The sequence below is a fragment of the Oncorhynchus masou genome, chromosome 6 (genome assembly GCF_036934945.1).
Source record: "Oncorhynchus masou masou isolate Uvic2021 chromosome 6, UVic_Omas_1.1, whole genome shotgun sequence".
Taxonomy (NCBI): Eukaryota; Metazoa; Chordata; class Actinopteri; order Salmoniformes; family Salmonidae; genus Oncorhynchus; species Oncorhynchus masou.
In genome coordinates, this window is record NC_088217.1 from 6,062,510 (window position 1) to 6,083,370 (window position 20,861).

Sequence of the window (20,861 nt, forward strand, 5' to 3'; positions counted from 1 at the left end):
ATTCTTAAAAACCATTTATATTTTCCTACCTGCTGCATTTGGGGCTGCTGGTAGCCTAGTGGTTGGACTAGTAAATGAAAGGTTGCAAGATCAAATCCCAGAGCTGACAAAAAAATCTGTCGTTCTGCCCCTGAACAACCCACTGTTCCTAGGCCATCATTGTAAATGAGAATTTGTTCTTAATTAACTGACTTGCCTTGTTAAATAAAGATTCAAATTAAAAAGTAAGCCTCTAGTTTCCCTGCCAGAAATAAAATGAAACCATCTCGTGTTCAGCAAAAATAACAACACAATACAGGTAGCCTCGTCAAATAATGAACATCCAATCACATTAACTGTTACTCTCTCGCGGGAATTATGTTACTGCTGCTCATTCCGTTTGCTGGAAAATTGATAAATAAAAAAGTAGAGCTGGTATGACTCCAAAGGAACACGTACTACCAGCTCTACTGGCAGGACTGCTACTACCAGCTCTACTGGCAGGACTGCTACTACCAGCTCTACTGGCAGGACTGCTACTACCAGCTCTACTGGCAGGACTGCTACTACCAGCTCTACTGGTATTACTGCTACTACCAGCTCTACTGGCAGGACTGCTACTACCAGCTCTACTGGCAGGACTGCTACTACCAGCTCTACTGGTAGGACTGCTACTACCAGCTCTACTGGCAGGACTGCTACTACCAGCTCTACTGGCAGGACTGCTACTACCAGCTCTACTGGCAGGACTGCTACTACCAGCTCTACTGGCAGGACTGCTACTACCAGCTCTACTGGTAGGACTGCTACTACCAGCTCTACTGGCAGGACTGCTACTACCAGCTCTACTGGCAGGACTGCTACTACCAGCTCTACTGGCAGGACTGCTACTACCAGCTCTACTGGCAGGACTGCTACTACCAGCTCTACTGGTAGGACTGCTACTACCAGCTCTACTGGCAGGACTGCTACTACCAGCTCTACTGGTAGGACTGCTACTACCAGCTCTACTGGTATTACTGCTACTACCAGCTCTACTGGCAGGACTGCTACTACCAGCTCTACTGGCAGGACTGCTACTACCAGCTCTACTGGCAGGACTGCTACTACCAGCTCTACTGGCAGGACTGCTACTACCAGCTCTACTGGTATTACTGCTACTACCAGCTCTACTGGCAGGACTGCTACTACCAGCTCTACTGGCAGGACTGCTACTACCAGCTCTACTGGTAGGACTGCTACTACCAGCTCTACTGGCAGGACTGCTACTACCAGCTCTACTGGCAGGACTGCTACTACCAGCTCTACTGGCAGGACTGCTACTACCAGCTCTACTGGCAGGACTGCTACTACCAGCTCTACTGGTAGGACTGCTACTACCAGCTCTACTGGCAGGACTGCTACTACCAGCTCTACTGGCAGGACTGCTACTACCAGCTCTACTGGCAGGACTGCTACTACCAGCTCTACTGGTAGGACTGCTACTACCAGCTCTACTGGCAGGACTGCTACTACCAGCTCTACTGGCAGGACTGCTACTACCAGCTCTACTGGTATTACTGCTACTACCAGCTCTACTGGCAGGACTGCTACTACCAGCTCTACTGGCAGGACTGCTACTACCAGCTCTACTGGTAGGACTGCTACTACCAGCTCTACTGGTAGGACTGCTACTACCAGCTCTACTGGCAGGACTGCTACTACCAGCTCTACTGGCAGGACTGCTACTACCAGCTCTACTGGCAGGACTGCTACTACCAGCTCTACTGGTAGGACTGCTACTACCAGCTCTACTGGCAGGACTGCTACTACCAGCTCTACTGGCAGGACTGCTACTACCAGCTCTACTGGCAGGACTGCTACTACCAGCTCTACTGGCAGGACTGCTACTACCAGCTCTACTGGTAGGACTGCTACTACCAGCTCTACTGGTAGGACTGCTACTACCAGCTCTACTGGTAGGACTGCTACTACCAGCTCTACTGGTAGGACTGCTACTACCAGCTCTACTGGCAGGACTGCTACTACCAGCTCTACTGGCAGGACTGCTACTACCAGCTCTACTGGCAGGACTGCTACTACCAGCTCTACTGGTAGGACTGCTACTACCAGCTCTACTGGCAGGACTGCTACTACCAGCTCTACTGGCAGGACTGCTACTACCAGCTCTACTGGCAGGACTGCTACTACCAGCTCTACTGGCAGGACTGCTACTACCAGCTCTACTGGTAGGACTGCTACTACCAGCTCTACTGGTAGGACTGCTACTACCAGCTCTACTGGTATTACTGCTACTACCAGCTCTACTTGTAGGACTGCTACTACCAGCTCTACTGGTAGGACTGCTACTACCAGCTCTACTGGTATTACTGCTACTACCAGCTCTACTGGTAGGACTTCTACTACCAGCTCTACTGGTAGGACTGCTACTACCAGCTCTACTGGTAGGACTGCTACTACCAGCTCTACTGGTATTACTGCTACTACCAACTCTACTGGTATTACTGCTACTACCAGCTCTACTGGTAGGACTGCTACTACCAGCTCTACTGGCAGGACTGCTACTACCAGCTCTACTGGCAGGACTGCTACTACCAGCTCTACTTGTAGGACTGCTACTACCAGCTCTACTGGTAGGACTGCTACTACCAGCTCTACTGGTAGGACTGCTACTACCAGCTCTACTGGTATTACTGCTACTACCAGCTCTACTGGTAGGACTGCTACTACCAGCTCTACTGGTAGGACTGCTACTACCAGCTCTACTGGCAGGACTGCTACTACCAGCTCTACTGGTAGTACTGCTACTACCAGCTCTACTGGTAGGACTGCTACTACCAGCTCTACTGGTAGTACTGCTACTACCAGCTCTACTGGTAGGACTGCTACTACCAGCTCTACTGGTAGGACTGCTACTACCAGCTCTACTGGTAGGACTGCTACTACCAGCTCTACTGGTATTACTGCTACTACCAGCTCTACTGGTAGGACTGCTACTACCAGCTCTACTGGTATTACTGCTACTACCAGCTCTACTGGCAGGACTGCTACTACCAGCTCTACTGGCAGGACTGCTACTACCAGCTCTACTGGTAGGACTGCTACTACCAGCTCTACTGGTATTACTGCTACTACCAGCTCTACTGGTAGGACTGCTACTACCAGCTCTACTGGTAGGACTGCTACTACCAGCTCTACTGGTAGGACTGCTACTACCAGCTCTACTGGTAGGACTGCTACTACCAGCTCTACTGGTATTACTGCTACTACCAGCTCTACTGGTAGGACTGCTACTACCAGCTCTACTGGTATTACTGCTACTACCAGCTCTACTGGCAGGACTGCTACTACCAGCTCTACTGGCAGGACTGCTACTACCAGCTCTACTGGTAGGACTGCTACTACCAGCTCTACTGGTATTACTGCTACTACCAGCTCTACTGGTATTACTGCTACTACCAGCTCTACTGGCAGGACTGCTACTACCAGCTCTACTGGCAGGACTGCTACTACCAGCTCTACTGGTATTACTGCTACTACCAGCTCTACTGGTAGGACTGCTACTACCAGCTCTACTGGTAGGACTGCTACTACCAGCAGTACTACACCTGTCGACGACAAGTCTTTCTGCTTCCATGACCACATCCAACGCTAGCATCAGTAATTCTATATTTGTTGTTAGCCCAGCTAGCATGGACACTGACAGATGTGAATCTGATGCAGCCGAAGAACTACTGTCCCCCTTACCCGGGAAAGCACCGAGCAACAGACAGGGCCATTGGACCATCGAAGAGGGGTTCACTTCTATTGGGAGTAGTGCCTTTCCTCAGCCACTGTGTGTTACATGTGCAAGAGTACTATCTCACAACTCAATGAAACCTTCACTCTTGCGCAGACATTTAGAAACAAAACATGTCAATTTGAAAAATAAGCCACGCGAGAATAAAGACGACTGTCAAGTTGTAAGACATGTATAAAAGCAACAGATACCATTGATAATAAGAGGCTAGAAGTGTCTTACATGGTGAGCTACCGAGTGGCTAAGACAGGCAAGCCCCATACTATTGTGGAGGAGAGGCTAGGACAAGCAAGACCCATACTATTGTAGAGGACTGGCAAGGACAGGCAAGGTCATACTTTTGTGGAGGACTGGCTAGGACAGGCAAGGCCCATACTACTGTGGAGGACTGGCTAAGACAGGCAAGGCCCATACTATTGTGGAGGACTGGCTAAGACAGGCAAGCCCCATACTACTGTGGAGGACTGGCTAAGACAGGCAAGCCCCATACTACTGTGGAGGACTGGCTAAGACAGGCAAGCCCCATACTACTGTGGAGGACTGGCTAAGACAGGCAAGCCCCATACTACTGTGGATGACTGGCTAAGACAGGCAAGTCCCATACTATTGTGGAGGACTGGCTAGGACAGGCAAGGCCCATACTATTGTGGATGACTGGCTAAGACAGGCAAGGCCCATACTATTGTGGAGGAGTGGCTAAGACAGGCAAGGCCCATACTATTGTGGAGGACTGGCTAGGACAGACAAGCCCCATACTATTGTGGATGACTGGCTAAGACAGGCAAGGCCCATACTATTGTGGATGACTGGCTAAGACAGGCAAGCCCCATACTATTGTAGAGGAGTGGCTAGGACAGGCAAGCCCCATACTATTGTGGATGACTGGCTAAGACAGGCAAGGCCCATACTATTGTGGATGACTGGCTAAGACAGGCAAGCCCCATACTATTGTAGAGGAGTGGCTAGGACAGGCAAGCCCCATACTATTGTGGAGGACTGGCTAAGACAGGCAAGGCCCATACTATTGTGGAGGACTGGCTAGGACAGACAAGCCCCATACTATTGTGGATGACTGGCTAAGACAGGCAAGGCCCATACTATTGTGGAGGACTGGCTCGGACAGACAAGCCCCATACTATTATGGAGGAGTGGCTAAGACAGGCAAGGCCCATACTATTGTGGAGGAGTGGCTAAGACAGGCAAGGCCCATACTATTGTGGAGGACTGGCTAGGACAGGCAAGGCCCATACTATTGTGGAGGAGTGGCTAAGACAGGCAAGGCCCATACTATTGTGGAGGAGTGGCTAAGACAGGCAAGGCCCATACTATTGTGGAGGACTGGCTAGGACAGGCAAGGCCCATACTATTGTGGAGGACTGGCTAGGACAGGCAAGGCCCATACTATTGTGGAGGACTGGCTAAGACAGGCAAGCCCCATACTATTGTGGAGGACTGGCTAGGACAGGCAAGGCCCATACTATTATGGAGGAGTGGCTAGGACAGGCAAGGCCCATACTATTGTGGAGGACTGGCTAAGACAGGCAAGGCCCATACTATTGTGGAGGACTGGCTAAGACAGGCAAGGCCCATACTATTGTAGAGGAGTGGCTAAGACAGGCAAGGCCCATACTATTGTAGAGGAGTGGCTAAGACAGGCAAGGCCCATACTATTGTGGAGGACTTAATTCTTCCTGCTGCTGTGGATATGGCTGGGACAATGCTGGGGGAAAAGGCCAAAAAAACTATATAGACAATGTCTCCATCAAACAACACTGTTTCACAACACACCATTGACATGGCAGGAGATGTTTTGAAACCATTTCTGATTCGCATACAAGCCAGTGTTATGTGTTATAGCTGGATGAGTCAACAGACGTGGCGGGCCTGGCACAGCTCCTGGTATATGTCCGTTACTTTTATGGGGGGGTCAATTAAGGAAGACATCCTCTTCTGCAAACCACTGGAAACCAGGACAACATGAGAGGATATTTTTAAAGTACTGGACAGCTTTGTGACATCAAATTCACTTTGGTGGTAAAGATGTGTTGGTATCTGTACTGATGGCGCAAAAGCTTGAGGTTGAATGTTTGATGGGGTACGGGACTATAAAAAGTTTGGGAACCACTGGAATAGGGAATATAATAGGGGATAGACACAGTACTATTACGGCCACTGTACGTGTTTAAATTATATTCCTAATGCCCTAGATAATAGAAAGTACTATGCCGCCTTGTTCATAGATTTATCTAAAGCTTTTGACACTGTAGACCATGCAATACTTTTGTGTAAACTGTCGTCAATAGGACTGGGATTGGATGCCTGTCGTTGGTTTCATGACTCTCTAAAGGATAGAAGTCAGGCTGTTGGTGTCGACGGCATCCAGTCACGGCCATTGGAGTTGGTTAAAGGGGTCCGACAAGGTTCTATATTTGGTCCATTACTGTTCACTCTCTACATAAACAATATCGGTGATGAAATAAGTGTCAAATTTGTTTATATGCCACTGTCATGTACTCTATCGCTTCAACGGCTGACCAAGCATCATCACTATTGGACACAGATTTTAAGATATTACAAGGGTCTTTTATACAGCTGAAACTTGTTTTAAATGCAAAGAAAACACATTTTATGATTTTTTTTAATAGGTTCAAAAAGTTGGTTGAAAATACACTCGCACTTACGAGCTAAGATGGCTCTCGAATTAATCAGGTCTCTGCATATAAATATAGTTAGTGATATGGTTGGATGATAAACTGTCTTTTAAAATGCATATTGACAAACTTTGTAAATGGCTAAAAATCAAGCTCGGCTTCCTCTATAGAAACAGGACATGTTTGTCCTCTACAAATAGAAGACAAATGATGCAAGCTACTTTTGTCTGTTACAGATTATGGGGATATTATTTACATGCTACGGCATCAACACTTAAATCGCTGGATGCTACTTATCATTGCGCACTTAGGGTTTATTATGGGCCCTAGCTATAGAAATCACCTCTGAGTTTTATATCAAAATGTGGGTTGGTCTTCGCTGTCCGTGAGACGAGAACAACATGCTCTCGTGTTTGTCTATAAAGCACTTCTGAATAAACTACCTTCTTATTTATCATCACTCATCAATATTATAATTATAATTCCTAAACCCAGGTCTCAAGCATGGATTACACTTGAGGCCCATGTGATTTCCACAGAGTTGGGTATGGCTGTCTTTTCCTGTTACACTCCTCACCTATGGAAGAGCCTGCAGACTAAACTTAGACTTGAGAATCTTGTCCACCTGTCGCTCATTTTAAACATTTATTGGAGGATTTTTATTTTTGTATTGGCTTGTAACTGTTTTGGGTAATGCAAGTTCTTGTGCTGTTCGGGTAATAACCAGTTCGGGGAATAACCTGTTAGGGGAACAACCTGGTAGGGGAACAACCTGTTAGGGGAATAACCTGGTAGGGGAACAACCTGGTAGGGGAATAACCTGGTAGGGGAATAACCTGTTAGGGGAATAACCTGGTAGGGGAATAACCTGTTAGGGGAACAACCTGTTAGGGGAACAACCTGTTAGGAATAACATGTTAGGGGAATAACCTGTTAGGAATGACCTGTTAGGGGAATAACCAGTTAGGGGAATAACCTGTTAGGGGAATAACCTGTTAGGGGAATAACCTGTTAGGGGAACAACCTGTTAGGGGAATAACATGTTAGGGGTATAACCTGTTAGGAATAACATGTTAGGGGAATAACCTGTTAGAGGAATAACCTGTTAGAGGACTAACCTGTTAGGGGAATCATCTGTTAGGAATAACCTGTTAGGGGAATAACCTGTTAGGGGAATAAGCTGTTAGGGGAATAACCTGGTAGGGGAACACCCTGTTAGGGGAATAACCTGGTAGGGGAATAACATGTTAGGAGAATAACCTGTTAGGGGAACAACCTGTTAGGAATAACATGTTAGGGGAATAACCTGTTAGGGGAATAACCTGTTAGGGGAATAACTTGGTAGGGGAATAACCTGGTAGGGGAATAACCTGTTAGGAATAACATGTTAGGAATAACCTGTTAGGAATAACCTGTTAGGGGAATAACCTGTTAGGGGAATAACCTGTTAGGGGAATAACCTGTTAGGAATAACCTGTTAGGGGAATAACCTGTTAGGGGAATAACCTGCTAGGGGAACACCCTGTTAGGGGAATAACCTGGTAGGGGAATAACATGTTAGGAGAATAACCTGTTAGGGGAACAACCTGTTAGGAATAACATGTTAGGGGAATAACCTGTTAGGGGAATAACCTGTTAGGGGAATAACTTGGTAGGGGAATAACCTGTTAGGGGAATAAGCTGTTAGGGGAATAACCTGTTAGGGGAATAACCTGTTAGGGGAATAACTTGGTAGGGGAATAACCTGGTAGGGGAATAACATGTTAGGGGAACAACCTGTTAGGAATAACATGTTAGGGGAATAACCTGTTAGGGGAATAACCTGTTAGGGGAACAACCTGTTAGGGGAACAACCTGTTAGGGGAATAATCTGTTAGGGGAATCATCTGTTAGGAATAACCTGTTAGGGGAATAAGCTGTTAGGGGAATCATCTGTTAGGAATAACCTGTTAGGGGAATAACCTGTTAGGGGATTAACCTGTTAGGAATAACCTGTTAGGGGAATAACCTGTTAGGGGAATAACCTGTTAGGGGAATAACCTGTTAGGGGAACAACCTGTTAGGAATGACCTGTTAGGGGAATAACCTGTTAGGGGAATAACCTGTTAGGGGAATAACCTGTTAGGGGAATAACCTGTTAGAGGAATAACCTGTTAGAGGACTAACCTGTTAGGGGAATCATCTGTTAGGAATAACCTGTTAGGGGATTAACCTGTTAGGAATAACATGTTAGGAATAACCTGTTAGGAATAACCTGTTAGGGGAATAACCTGTTAGGGGAACAACCTGTTAGGGGAATAACATGTTAGGAGAATAACCCCTTAGGTATAACATGTTAGTGGAATAACATGTTAGGGGAATAACCTGTTAGGGGAATAACCTGTTAGGGGAATAACCTGTTAGGAATAACCTGTTAGGAATAACCTGTTAGGGGAATAACCTGTTAGGGGAATAACCTGGTAGGGGAATAACCTGGTAGGGGAATAACCTGTTAGGGGATTAACCTGTTAGGAATAACATGTTAGGAATAACCTGTTAGGAATAACCTGTTAGGGGAATAACCTGTTAGGGGAACAACCTGTTAGGGGAACAACCTGTTAGGAAAATAACCCCTTAGGTATAACATGTTAGTGGAATAACATGTTAGGGGAATAACCTGTTAGGGGAATAACCTGTTAGGAATAACATGTTAGGAATAACCTGTTAGGGGAATAACCTGTTAGGGGAATAACCTGTTAGGGGAATAACCTGGTAGGGGAATAACCTGTTAGGGGAATAACCTGTTAGGAATAACATGTTAGGGGAATAATCTGTTAGGGGAATAATCTGTTAGGGGAATAATCTGTTAGGGGAATAATCTGTTAGGAATAACCTGTTAGGGGAATAACCTGTTAGGGGAATAACCTGTTAGGGGAATAACCTGTTAGGAATAACCTGTGAGGGGAATAACCTGTTAGGGGAATAACCTGTTAGGGGAACAACCTGTTAGGGGAATAACCTGTTAGGGGAATAACCTGTTAGGGGAACAACCTGTTAGGGGAACAACCTGTTAGGGGAACAACCTGTTAGGGGAATAACCTGTTAGGAATAACATGTTAGGGGAATAACCTGTTAGAGGAATAACCTGTTAGAGGACTAACCTGTTAGGGGAATCATCTGTTAGGAATAACCTGTTAGGGGAATAACCTGTTAGGGGAATAACCTGTTAGGGGAACAACCTGTTAGGGGAATAACCTGTTAGGGGAATAACCTGTTAGGGGAATAACCTGTTAGGGGAATAACCTGTTAGGGGAATAACCTGTTAGGGGAATAACCTGGTAGGGGAATAACCTGGTAGGGGAATAACCTGTTAGGGGATTAACCTGTTAGGAAAATAACCCCTTAGGTATAACATGTTAGTGGAATAACATGTTAGGGGAATAACCTGTTAGGGGAATAACCTGTTAGGAATAACCTGTTAGGAATAACCTGTTAGGGGAATAACCTGTTAGGGGAATCATCTGTTAGGAATAACCTGTTAGGGGAATAACCTGTTAGGGGAATAACCTGTTAGGGGAATAACCTGTTAGGGGAACAACCTGTTAGGGGAATAACCTGTTAGGGGAATAACCTGTTAGGGGAATAACCTGTTAGGGGAATAACCTGTTAGGGGAATAACCTGTTAGGGAAATAACCTGTTAGGGGAATAACCTGTTAGGGGAACAACCTGTTAGGGGAATAACCTGTTAGGGGAATAACCTGTTAGGAGAATAACCTGTTAGGAGAATAACCTGTTAGGGGAATAACATGTTAGGAAAATAACCCCTTAGGTATAACATGTTAGGGGAATAACCTGTTAGGGGAATAACCTGTTAGGGGAATAACCTGTTAGGGGAATAACCTGTTAGGGGAATAACCTGTTAGGGGAATAATCTGTTAGGGGAATAACCTGTTAGGGGAATAACCTGTTAGGGGAATAACCTGTTAGAGGAATAACCTGTTAGAGGACTAACCTGGTAGGGGAATAATCTGTTAGGAATAACCTGTTAGGGGAATAACCTGAGTGTAAATGTAGCAATCTTCTGCTGTATTTGTTTGTGTTATTTGTGATCGTTTTGTCTTGTGTAGTTTCTTAATCGTTGTACCTCAACTGTATGTGTAAACATGTATACGCAGGGCCCAGCTGTAACAGAGACCTTGGTCTCTGTCTGTGTTCCTTGTTCAAATAAAGGTATAAAAAATGGGATATATTATGGAATAGGCAATATGGGATAGAATAGGGAATAGGGGATAGAATAGGGAATAGGGGATAGAATAGGGAATAGGGGAGAGAATAGGGAATAGGGGATAGAATAGGGAATAGGGGAGAGAATTGGGAATAGGGGATAGAATAGGGAATAGGGGAGAGAATAGGGAATAGGGGATAGAATAGGGAATAGGGGAGAGAATTGGGAATAGGGGAGAGAATAGGGAATAGGGGATAGAATAGGCAATAGGGGATAGAATAGGGAATAGAATAGGGGATAGGGGATAGAATAGGGGATAGAATATGGAATAGGGAGTCATTCTATATAGGGGATAGAATACGGAATAGGGGATAGAATAGGGAATAGGGGAGAGAATAGGGAATAGGGGATAGAATAGGCAATAGGGGATAGAATAGGGAATAGAATAGGGGATAGGGGATAGAATAGGGGATAGAATATGGAATAGGGAGTCATTCTATATAGGGGATAGAATACGGAATAGGGGATAGAATAGGGGATAGAATAGGGAGTCATTCTATAGAGGGGATATAGGGAATAGAATATGGAATAGGGAGTCATTCTATATAGGGGATAGAATAAGGAATAGGGGATAGGGGATAGAATAGGGGATAGGGAATAGGGGATAGAATAGGGGATAGGGAATAGGGGATAGAATAGGGGATAGGGAATAGGGGATAGGGAATAGGGGATAGAATAGGGGATAGGGAATAGGGGATAGGGAATAGGGGATAGAATAGGGGATAGGGAATAGGGGATAGAATAGGGGATAGGGAATAGGGGATAGGGAATAGGGGGTAGAGTAGGGAATAGGGGGTAGAGTAGGGGATAGGGAATAGGGGGTAGAGAAGGGGATAGGGAATAGGGGATAGAATAGGGGATAGGGAATAGGGGGTAGAGTAGGGAATAGGGGGTAGAATAGGGGATAGAATAGGGGATAGGGGATATGGAATAGGGGGTAGAGTAGGGGATAGGGAATAGGGGATAGAATAGGGGATAGGGAATAGGGGGTAGAGTAGGGGATAGGGAATAGGGGGTAGAGTAGGGAATAGGGGATAGAATAGGGGATAGGGGATATGGAATAGGGGGTAGAGTAGGGGATAGGGAATAGGGGGTAGAGTAGGGGATAGGGAATAGGGGATAGAATAGGGGATAGGGAATAGGGGATAGAATAGGGGATAGGGAATAGGGGATAGAATAGGGGATAGGGAATAGGGGATAGAATAGGGGATAGAATAGGGGATAGGGGATAGGGGATAGAGTAGGGGATAGGGAATAGGGGATAGAATAGGGGATAGGGAATAGGGGATAGAATAGGGGATAGAATAGGGGATAGAATAGGGGATAGGGAATAGGGGATAGAATAGGGGATATGGAATAGGGGATAGAATAGGGGATAGAATAGGGGATATGGAATAGGGGATAGAATAGAGGATAGGGAATAGGGGATAGAATAGGGGATAGGGAATAGGGGATAGAATAGGGGATATGGAATAGGGGATAGAATAGGGGATAGGGAATAGGGGGTAGAGTAGGGGATAGGGAATATGGGGTAGAGTAGGGGATAGGGAATAGGGGGTAGAGAAGGGGATAGGGAATAGGGGATATAATAGGGAATAGGGAATAGGGGGCAGAGTAGGGGATAGGGAATAGGGGGTAGAGTAGGGAATAGGGGATAGAATAGGGGATAGGGGATATGGAATAGGGGGTAGAGTAGGGAATAGGGGATAGAATAGGGGATAGGGAATAGAATAGGGGATAGGGAATAGAATAGGGGATAGAATAGGGGATAGAATAGGGGATAGGGAATAGGGGATAGAATAGGGGATACAGTAGGGGATAGGGAATCATTGTAGGTGCTACACTGTGAGAACTGGGTCACATGTAAATGCATGTGAATGCTGCTGTGCTGTCTGAAGATGACGTGTAAGGGGTTCGTGGTTAGGTTTAGGAGTTAGGTTTATGGTTTGGGTTATGAGTTAGGTTTAGGAGTTAGGTTTATGGTTTGGGTTAAGTTTCATGTTAGGGTTAGGGAAAATAGGATTTTCAATGGAAATGAATTGTGGGTCCCCAAGAGGATAGAAGAACATAATGTGTGTGTGTTTTATAACATGTTGACGTGGCAAACTGAACACTGACAAATTGAATGGGAACAGGAATACAATTTAGAGTAGGTTTTATGTCAAAACTATTTCTCAATATTACAAGAACAGAATAAAGAACAGAAAGCATTTGTTTCACATGCAGGATTAGACTGGTGTCTGTGCTTGTGTCTGTATAGGACTTTGTGTTACTGTGGAAAATGAACATAAAACAAAAAATTGTAGAACATCCGACGACATTATAGAACAGAAACAACATTCTAGAACCGCAACAACATTCTAGAACAGCAACAACATTCTAGAGCAGCAACAACATTCTAGAACCACAACAACATTCTAGAACAGCAGCAACATTCTAGAACCGTAACAACATTCTAGAACCGCAACAACATTCTAGAACCGCAACAACATTCTAGAACAGCAACAACATTCTAGAACCGCAACAACATTCTAGACCAGCAACAACATTATAGAACCGCAACAACATTCTAGAATAGCAACGACATTCTAGAAGCTCTCCTCCTCTGGAACTCCTCTGATCCTTGTGTCATCTCCTCCTGTCCTGCCCTGTCTCTCCAGTGCTCTTCATACTCTCCTACCACTACTCTATATCAGTGTACACAACCGTACTAAAAGTGCGGCGAAACCTTGGGGCTTATCAATAATTCACAAGCAGGCTTCTCCTGTTTCTTATTATAGGGACCTTTATGAAATACACTACATGGCCAAAATTATATAAACACCCCTTCAAATTAGTAGATTCTGCTATTTCAGCCACATCCGTGACTGATAGGTGTATAAAAATCGAGCACACAGCCAATACTTTAAAAATAAAGTAAACGCATGGTTTGCCCATATAAATGTACCCTACGATGTCACTGCAGTGATGAGACAGACGTTCTTCTTCTTTTGTTTACATGTTTTATTATCTCTTCGTCATACTGTGTTCAACCGTGTTGGATCTTGTTTCACGAGGACCACAATGGCAATAGGTCCCAGACTTTAATGTATTTTATCTTCAATGATTTGGAAGTGGTAGACCACACCAGCTCACAGAACAGTCACATCACTCACTATAGAACAGGACCGCCGACTGTTGCATCACTCACTACCGAACAGGACCGCAGACTGTCACATCACTCACTACAGAACAGGACCGCCGACTGTCACATCACTCACTACAGAACAGGGCCGCCGACTGTCACATCACTCACTACAGAACAGGACCGTCGACTGTCACATCACTCACTACAGAACAGGACCGCCGACTGTCGCATCACTCACTACAGAACAGGACCGCAGACTGTCGCATCACTCACTATAGAACAGGACCGTTGACTGTCACATCACTCACTACAGAACAGGGCCGCCGACTGTCACATCACTCACTATAGAACAGGACCGTTGACTGTCACATCACTCACTACAGAACAGGACCGCCGACTGTCACATCACTCACTACAGAACAGGACCGCAGACTGTCGCATCACTCACTACCGAACAGGACCGCCGACTGTCACATCACTCACTACCGAACAGGACCGCCGACTGTCATATCACTCACTACAGAACAGGACCGCAGACTGTCGCATCACTCACTACAGGACCGCCGACTGTCACATCACTCACTACAGAACAGGACCGCCGACTGTCACATCACTCACTACAGGACCGCCGACTGTCGCATCACTCACTACAGAACAGGACCGTCGCATCACTCACTACAGAACAGGACCGCCGACTGTCACATCACTCACTACAGAACAGGACCGCAGACTGTCGCATCACTCACTACAGAACAGGACCGCCGACTGTCACATCACTCACTACAGAACAGGACCGTTGACTGTCACATCACTCACTACCGAACAGGACCGCAGACTGTCACATCACTCACTACAGAACAGGACCACCGACTGTAGCATCACTCACTACAGAACAGGACCGCCGACTGTCACATCACTCACTACAGATCTGAAAAATAATGATTGATTCTAATAATATTCAGAGGGTTTTAAACTAATACAGATCCCCACCAATGTAAACATGGAGTTGGTACAAAAGTTTTTCTGACACACTGTGGCTACTGCACAGTCAGGGTTAGAGGTCAGAGGTTACCTGTGGAAATGTCTTTGTATACGAAAGCATCCCAAAGCTCCAAAATAGGGTTATGATTAGGGTCAGGGATTAGAGGTCAGAGGTTACCTGTGGAAATGTCTTTGTATACGAAAGCATCCCAAAGCTCCAAAATAGGGTTATGATTAGGGTCAGGGGTTAGAGGTCAGAGGTTACCTGTGGAAATGTCTTTGTATACGAAAGCATCCCAAAAGCTCCAAAATAGGGTTAGGATTAGGGTCAGGGGTTAGAGGTCAGAGGTTACCTGTGGAAGTGTTTATGTACAAAGGCGTCTCCGAGTTCCAGACCGACCTTCTCCAAGGTCTTTACCGGGTCTTTAAACGGTGTCTCAGAGTTCAAGGCTCTGAAGGAGCTGAAGTTATGGGTACCCACCAGCAGGGAGGCAGCGTCGCGCATCGCACCAACATCCAGGTCACTGTCAGGAGGAAAAGAAGGCAGGGGGCATATGTTAAAGGGTAATGGTTAAGGGTTTTATGTATGTTAATTCCTGTAAAATGTGCGGAATGTGTGGACTGTTCTTAACACCTGAGAGACAGGTAAGCTGCTCCCAAAAGAGTGATATGACTATCAATCAAATCAAATCAACTGTAAGGGGTGCAAAAGGTAACCGGTCACATGTCTCAGCCTCCAGTATTTATGCTGCAGTAGTTTATGTGTCGGGGGGCTGGGGTCAGTTTGTTATATCTGGAGTACTTCTCCTGTCCTATTCGGTGTCCTGTGTGAATTTAAGTATGCTCTCTCTAATTCTCTCTTTCTTTCTCTCTCTCGTGGGACCTGAGCCCTAGGACCATGCCTCAGGACTACCTGACATGATGACTCCTTGCTGTCCCCAGTCCACCTGGCCGTGCTGCTGCTCCAGTTTCAACTGTTCTGCCTTATTATTATTGGACCATGCTGGTCATTTATGAACATTTGAATATCTTGGCCATGTTCTGTTATAATCTCCACCCGGCACAGCCAGAAGAGGACTGGCCACCCCACATAGCCTGGTTCCTCTCTAGGTTTCTTCCTAGGTTTTGGCCTTTCTAGGGAAGTTTTTCCTAGCCACCGTGCTTCTACACCTGCATTGCTTGCTGTTTGGGGTTTTAGGCTGGATTTCTGTACAGCACTTTGAGATATCAGCTGATGTACGAAGGGCTATATAAATACATTTGATTTGATTTTGATTTGACATAGGAACTGGTATTGTACTAGGGGCTGACTCCATTTAGTCCACCGGTCAATTATTTGGTCGATAGGCTGATGGTCGACTGAGATGTCTTTAGTCGAAGCATATAGCAAAAAAACAAAACAAATATGAAATAATACTACTAGGTTTTGTCGTGTCCTCTTCACGACTGTCTTGGTGTATTTGGACCATGATAGTTTGTTGGTGATGTGGACGCCAAGGAACTTGAAGCTCTCAACCTGCTCCACTACAGCCCCGTCGATGAGAATTGGGGTGTGCTCGGTCGTCCTTTTCCTGTAGCCCACAATCATCTCCTTTGTCTTGATCACGTTGAAGGAGAGGTTGTTGTCCTGGCACCACACGGTCAGGTCTCTGACCTCCTCCCTATAGGCTGTCTCATCATTGTCGGTGATCAGGCCTATCACTGTTGTGTCATCTGCAAACTTAATGATGGGGTTGGAGTCGTGCCTGGCCATGCAGTCATGAGTGAACAGAGAGTACAGGAGGGGAATGAGCACGCACCCCTGAGGGAACCCTGTGTTGGGGATCAGCGTGGTGGATGTGTTGTTGCCTACCCTTACCACCTGGGGTGGCCGTCAGGAAGTCCAGGATCCAGTTGCAGAGGGAGGTGTTCAGTCCCAGGGTCCTTAGCTTATTGATGAGCTTTGAGGGCACTATGGTGTTGAACGCTGAGCTGTAGTCAATGAATATCATTCTCACGGTGTTCCTTTTGCCCAGGTGGGAAAGGGCAGTGTGGAGTGCAATAGAGATTGCATCATCTGTGGATCTGTTTGGGCGGTATGCAAATTGAAGTGGGTCTAAGGTTTCTGGGATGATGGTATTGATGTGAGTCATGATCAGCCTTTCAAAGCACTTCATGGCTGCAGACGTGAGTGCTACGGGGCGATAGTCATTTAGACAGGTTACCTTAGTGTTCTTGGGCACAGGGACTATGGTGGTCTGCTTGAAACATGTTGGTATTACATTACAGACTCAATCAGGGAGGTTGAAAATGTTAGTGAAGACACTTGCCCGTTGGTCAGCGCATGCTCGGAGTACACATCCTGGCAATCCGTCTGGTCCTGCGGCCTTGTGAATGTTGACCTGTTTAAAGGACTTATTCACATCGGCTGCGAAGAGCGTGATCTCAGAGTCGTCCGGAACAGCTGATGCTCTCATGCATGTCTCAGTGTTGCTTGCCTCGAAGCGAGCATAGAAGCTATTTTGCTCGTCTGGTAGGTTCGTGTCACTGGGCAGCTCTCGGCTGTGCTTCCCTTTGTAGTCTGTAATAGTTTGCAAGCCCTGCCACATCCGACGAGCGTCAGAGCCGGTGTAGTACGATTCGATCTTAGTCCTGCTTTGCCTGTTTGATGGTTCGTCAGGGGGCATCGCGGGATTTCTTATAAGCTTCCGTGTCACAGTGTCCCGCTCCTTGAAAGTGGCCGCTCTACCCTTTAGCTCAGTGCGAATGTTGCCTGTAATGCATGGCTTCTGGTTGGGGTAGGTACGTACAGTTACTGTGGGGCCAAAGTCCTCAATATTGATAAAGCCAGTGACTGATGTGGTGTACTCCTCAATTTCATCGGAAGTATAACCAACATGGAGCTGTAGGTCTAAGAGCGCATCCTGTTCAGTCTTAATACCGTAACTTACTTAGGCACAGAGCCTTCAGAAAGTATTCAGACCCCTTGACTTTTTCCACATTTTGTTAGGTTACTGCCTTATTCTAAAATGTATTAAATAGTTGTTTTTACCCATCATGACAAAGTAAAATGTTTTGCTAATTAATACATTTTTTAAAAGTATTCAGACCCTTTACTCAGTACTTTATTGAAGCACCTTTGGCAGCGATTACAGCCTCAAGCCTCAAGTATGATGCTTCAAGCTTGGCACAAATGTATTTGCAGAGTTTCTACCATTCTTTTCTGCAGATCCTCTCAGGCTCTGTCAGGTTGGATGGGGAGCATCACTGCACAGCTATTTTCAGGTCTCTCCAGAGAAATTAGATTGGGTTCAAGTTTGGGCTCTGGTTGGGCCACTCAAGGACATTCAGAGACTTGTCCCGAAGCTGTGTGCTTAGGGTTGTTGTCCTGTTGGAAGGTGAACCTTCGCCCCCGTCTGAGGTCCTGAGCGGTTTTCATTAAGGATCTCTCTGTACTTTGCTCCGTTCATCTTTGCCTCGATCCTGACTAATCTCCCAGTCCTGCAGAGATGGTTGTCCTTCTGGAAAGTTTTCCCATCTCAACAGAGGAACTCTGGAGCTTTGTCAGAATGACCATCGGGTTCTTGGTCACCTCCCGGACCAAGGCCTTTCTCCCCAGATTAATCAGTTTGGTCAGGTGGCTGCCACCTCTAGGAAGAGTCTTCTTCCATTTATGAATGATGGAGGCCACTGTGTTCTTGGGAACCTTCAATGCAGCAGAAATGTTTTGGTACCCTTCCCTAGATTTGTTTCTCGACACAATTCTGTCTCGGAGCTCTACGGACAATTCCTTTGACCTCAAGCCTTGGTTTTGCTCTGACATGCACTGTCAACTGTGGTACCGTTAATTAGACAGGTGTGTGCCTTTCCAAATCATGTCCAATCATTTGAATTTACCAAAGGTGGACTCCAGTCAAGTTGTTGAAACATCTCAAGGATGATCAATGGAAACAGGACGCACCTGAGCTCAATTTAAAGTCTCATAGCAAAAGTTCTGAATACTTATGTAAATAAGGTATTTCAGTTTTTTATTTCTTTATAAATCTGTTTCACTTTGTCATTATGGGGTATTGTGATGTCATTATGGGGTATTGTGATATCATTGTGGGGTATTGTGTGTACATTGATAAGAATAAAAAAACATTTTTTAATCCATTTTAGAATAAGGCTGTAACAAAATCTGGAAAAAGTCAAAGGGTCTGAATACTTTCAAATGCAATGTATTTCAATCCTTATATAGGCTACTGCATCAATCAATCAATGGTTTATTTGGTCAAGTCTTCACACAGCATTTATGATCATTTATGATTTGAAATACAATCAAGCATTTCACTTTAAAAAAAATAAAAAAAATAATTAGCTTAAACATTAAATAAACCGTTCCATTTCGGGAAATTGCGAATGAATGCGACTGTTTTTAGTCTTTGCTGTAATAAAAGCTTAGCAAATAAAAACTACAATTGTTACAACAGACTCTCTGGTACGCTTATAATTTATTTTGAATTGTTAACATTGTTCCAGTCAGAAAAAAATATTTTGTTATCTATACAGCACCTGGGTATTGTGATGTCATTATGGGGTATTGTGATATCATTGTGGGGTATTGTGATGTCATTATGGGGTATTGTGATATCATTGTGGGGTATTGTGATGTCATTATGGGGTGTTGTGATGTCATTGTGGGGTATTGTGATGTCATTATGGGGTATTGTGATGTCATTATGGGGTATTGTGATGTCATTATGGGGTGTTGTGATGTCATTATGGGGTATTGTGATGTCATTATGGGGTGTTGTGATGTCATTATGGGGTGTTGTGATGTCATTATGGGGTATTGTGATGTCATTATGGGGTATTGTGATGTCATTATGGGGTGTTGTGATGTCATTATGGGGTATTGTGATGTCATTATGGGGTGTTGTGATGTCATTATGGGGTATTGTGATATCATTATGGGGTATTGTGATGTCATTATGGGGTATTGTGATGTCATTATGGGGTATTGTGATGTCATTATGGGGTGTTGTGATGTCATTATGGGGTATTGTGTTTGTTCCTTATCTTCTTTTCTCTTGATCTCCAGTATTTTCCACAACCAGTCACATTTATTCCACACATCTGACTTCCTCAGTAAATATTCCCCTGTTTCGAGTTATTTGTCAAGTCCTCAGCATCCCATTTAGCTGTTCCATGTGTTCCAGTGTTCAGAGTTTGTTGGAACCAATTTATTGATGTGATTCTGATTATGCTATGGGCCCTACTGTGCCCTCTACGGACGGGATTAGTTCTACTGGGGGAGGTTCGGTAATGTAATTATATACACAAAACACCACATCTGTAGTTTTAGTCCCATCCAAATCTGCTATGTCAATAATTTTTACATGGCAGGAGAATATTGTTTTGTTGGCAAACTCCCAAGATCCTCTGATAATACTAGTTCCGTGCGAATCGACATCCCTGTGTTTTGAGAGAAGTGTCTGAGTTTGACAGGTGTTGCTCGCGGTTTGAGCAAGAAAACACAACAGCGGATTGGAGAAATCAAAACAACGCGCTGTGCATCAACTATATATGAAATACCTACATGTAGCTCATCAACTTTCACAGTGAATGCTTTCGTTTATATGATTTGTGCATATATATATATATATACAGTGCCTTGCGAAAGTATTCGGCCCCCTTGAACTTTGCGACCTTTTGCGACATTTCAGGCTTCAAACATAAAGATATAAAACTGTATTTTTTTGTGAAGAATCAACAACAAGTGGGACACAATCATGAAGTGGAACGACATTTATTGGATATTTCAAACTTTTTTAACAAATAAAAAACTGAAAAATTGGGCGTGCAAAATTATTCAGCCCCCTTAAGTTAATACTTTGTAGCGCCACCTTTTGCTGCGATTACAGCTGTAAGTCGCTTGGGGTATGTCTCTATCAGTTTTGCACATTGAGAGACTGAATTTTTTTTTCCCATTCCTCCTTGCAAAACAGCTCGAGCTCAGTGAGGTTGGATGGAGAGCATTTGTGAACAGCAGTTTTCAGTTCTTTCAACAGATTCTCGATTGGATTCAGGTCTGGACT

General features: G+C 45.0%; 1 protein-coding gene across 1 annotated transcript in view; it reads right to left on the reverse strand.

The window, feature by feature from the left end:
* Positions 1-20,861, reverse strand: part of pusl1 (pseudouridine synthase like 1) — a 73,825-nt gene that overhangs the window by 5,578 nt on the left and 47,386 nt on the right. Inside the window, exon 7 of the mRNA XM_064967467.1 lies at positions 15,156-15,326. Within this exon, the coding sequence (XP_064823539.1) occupies positions 15,156-15,326 (171 nt within the window). The remainder of the gene's footprint in view (positions 1-15,155; positions 15,327-20,861) is intronic.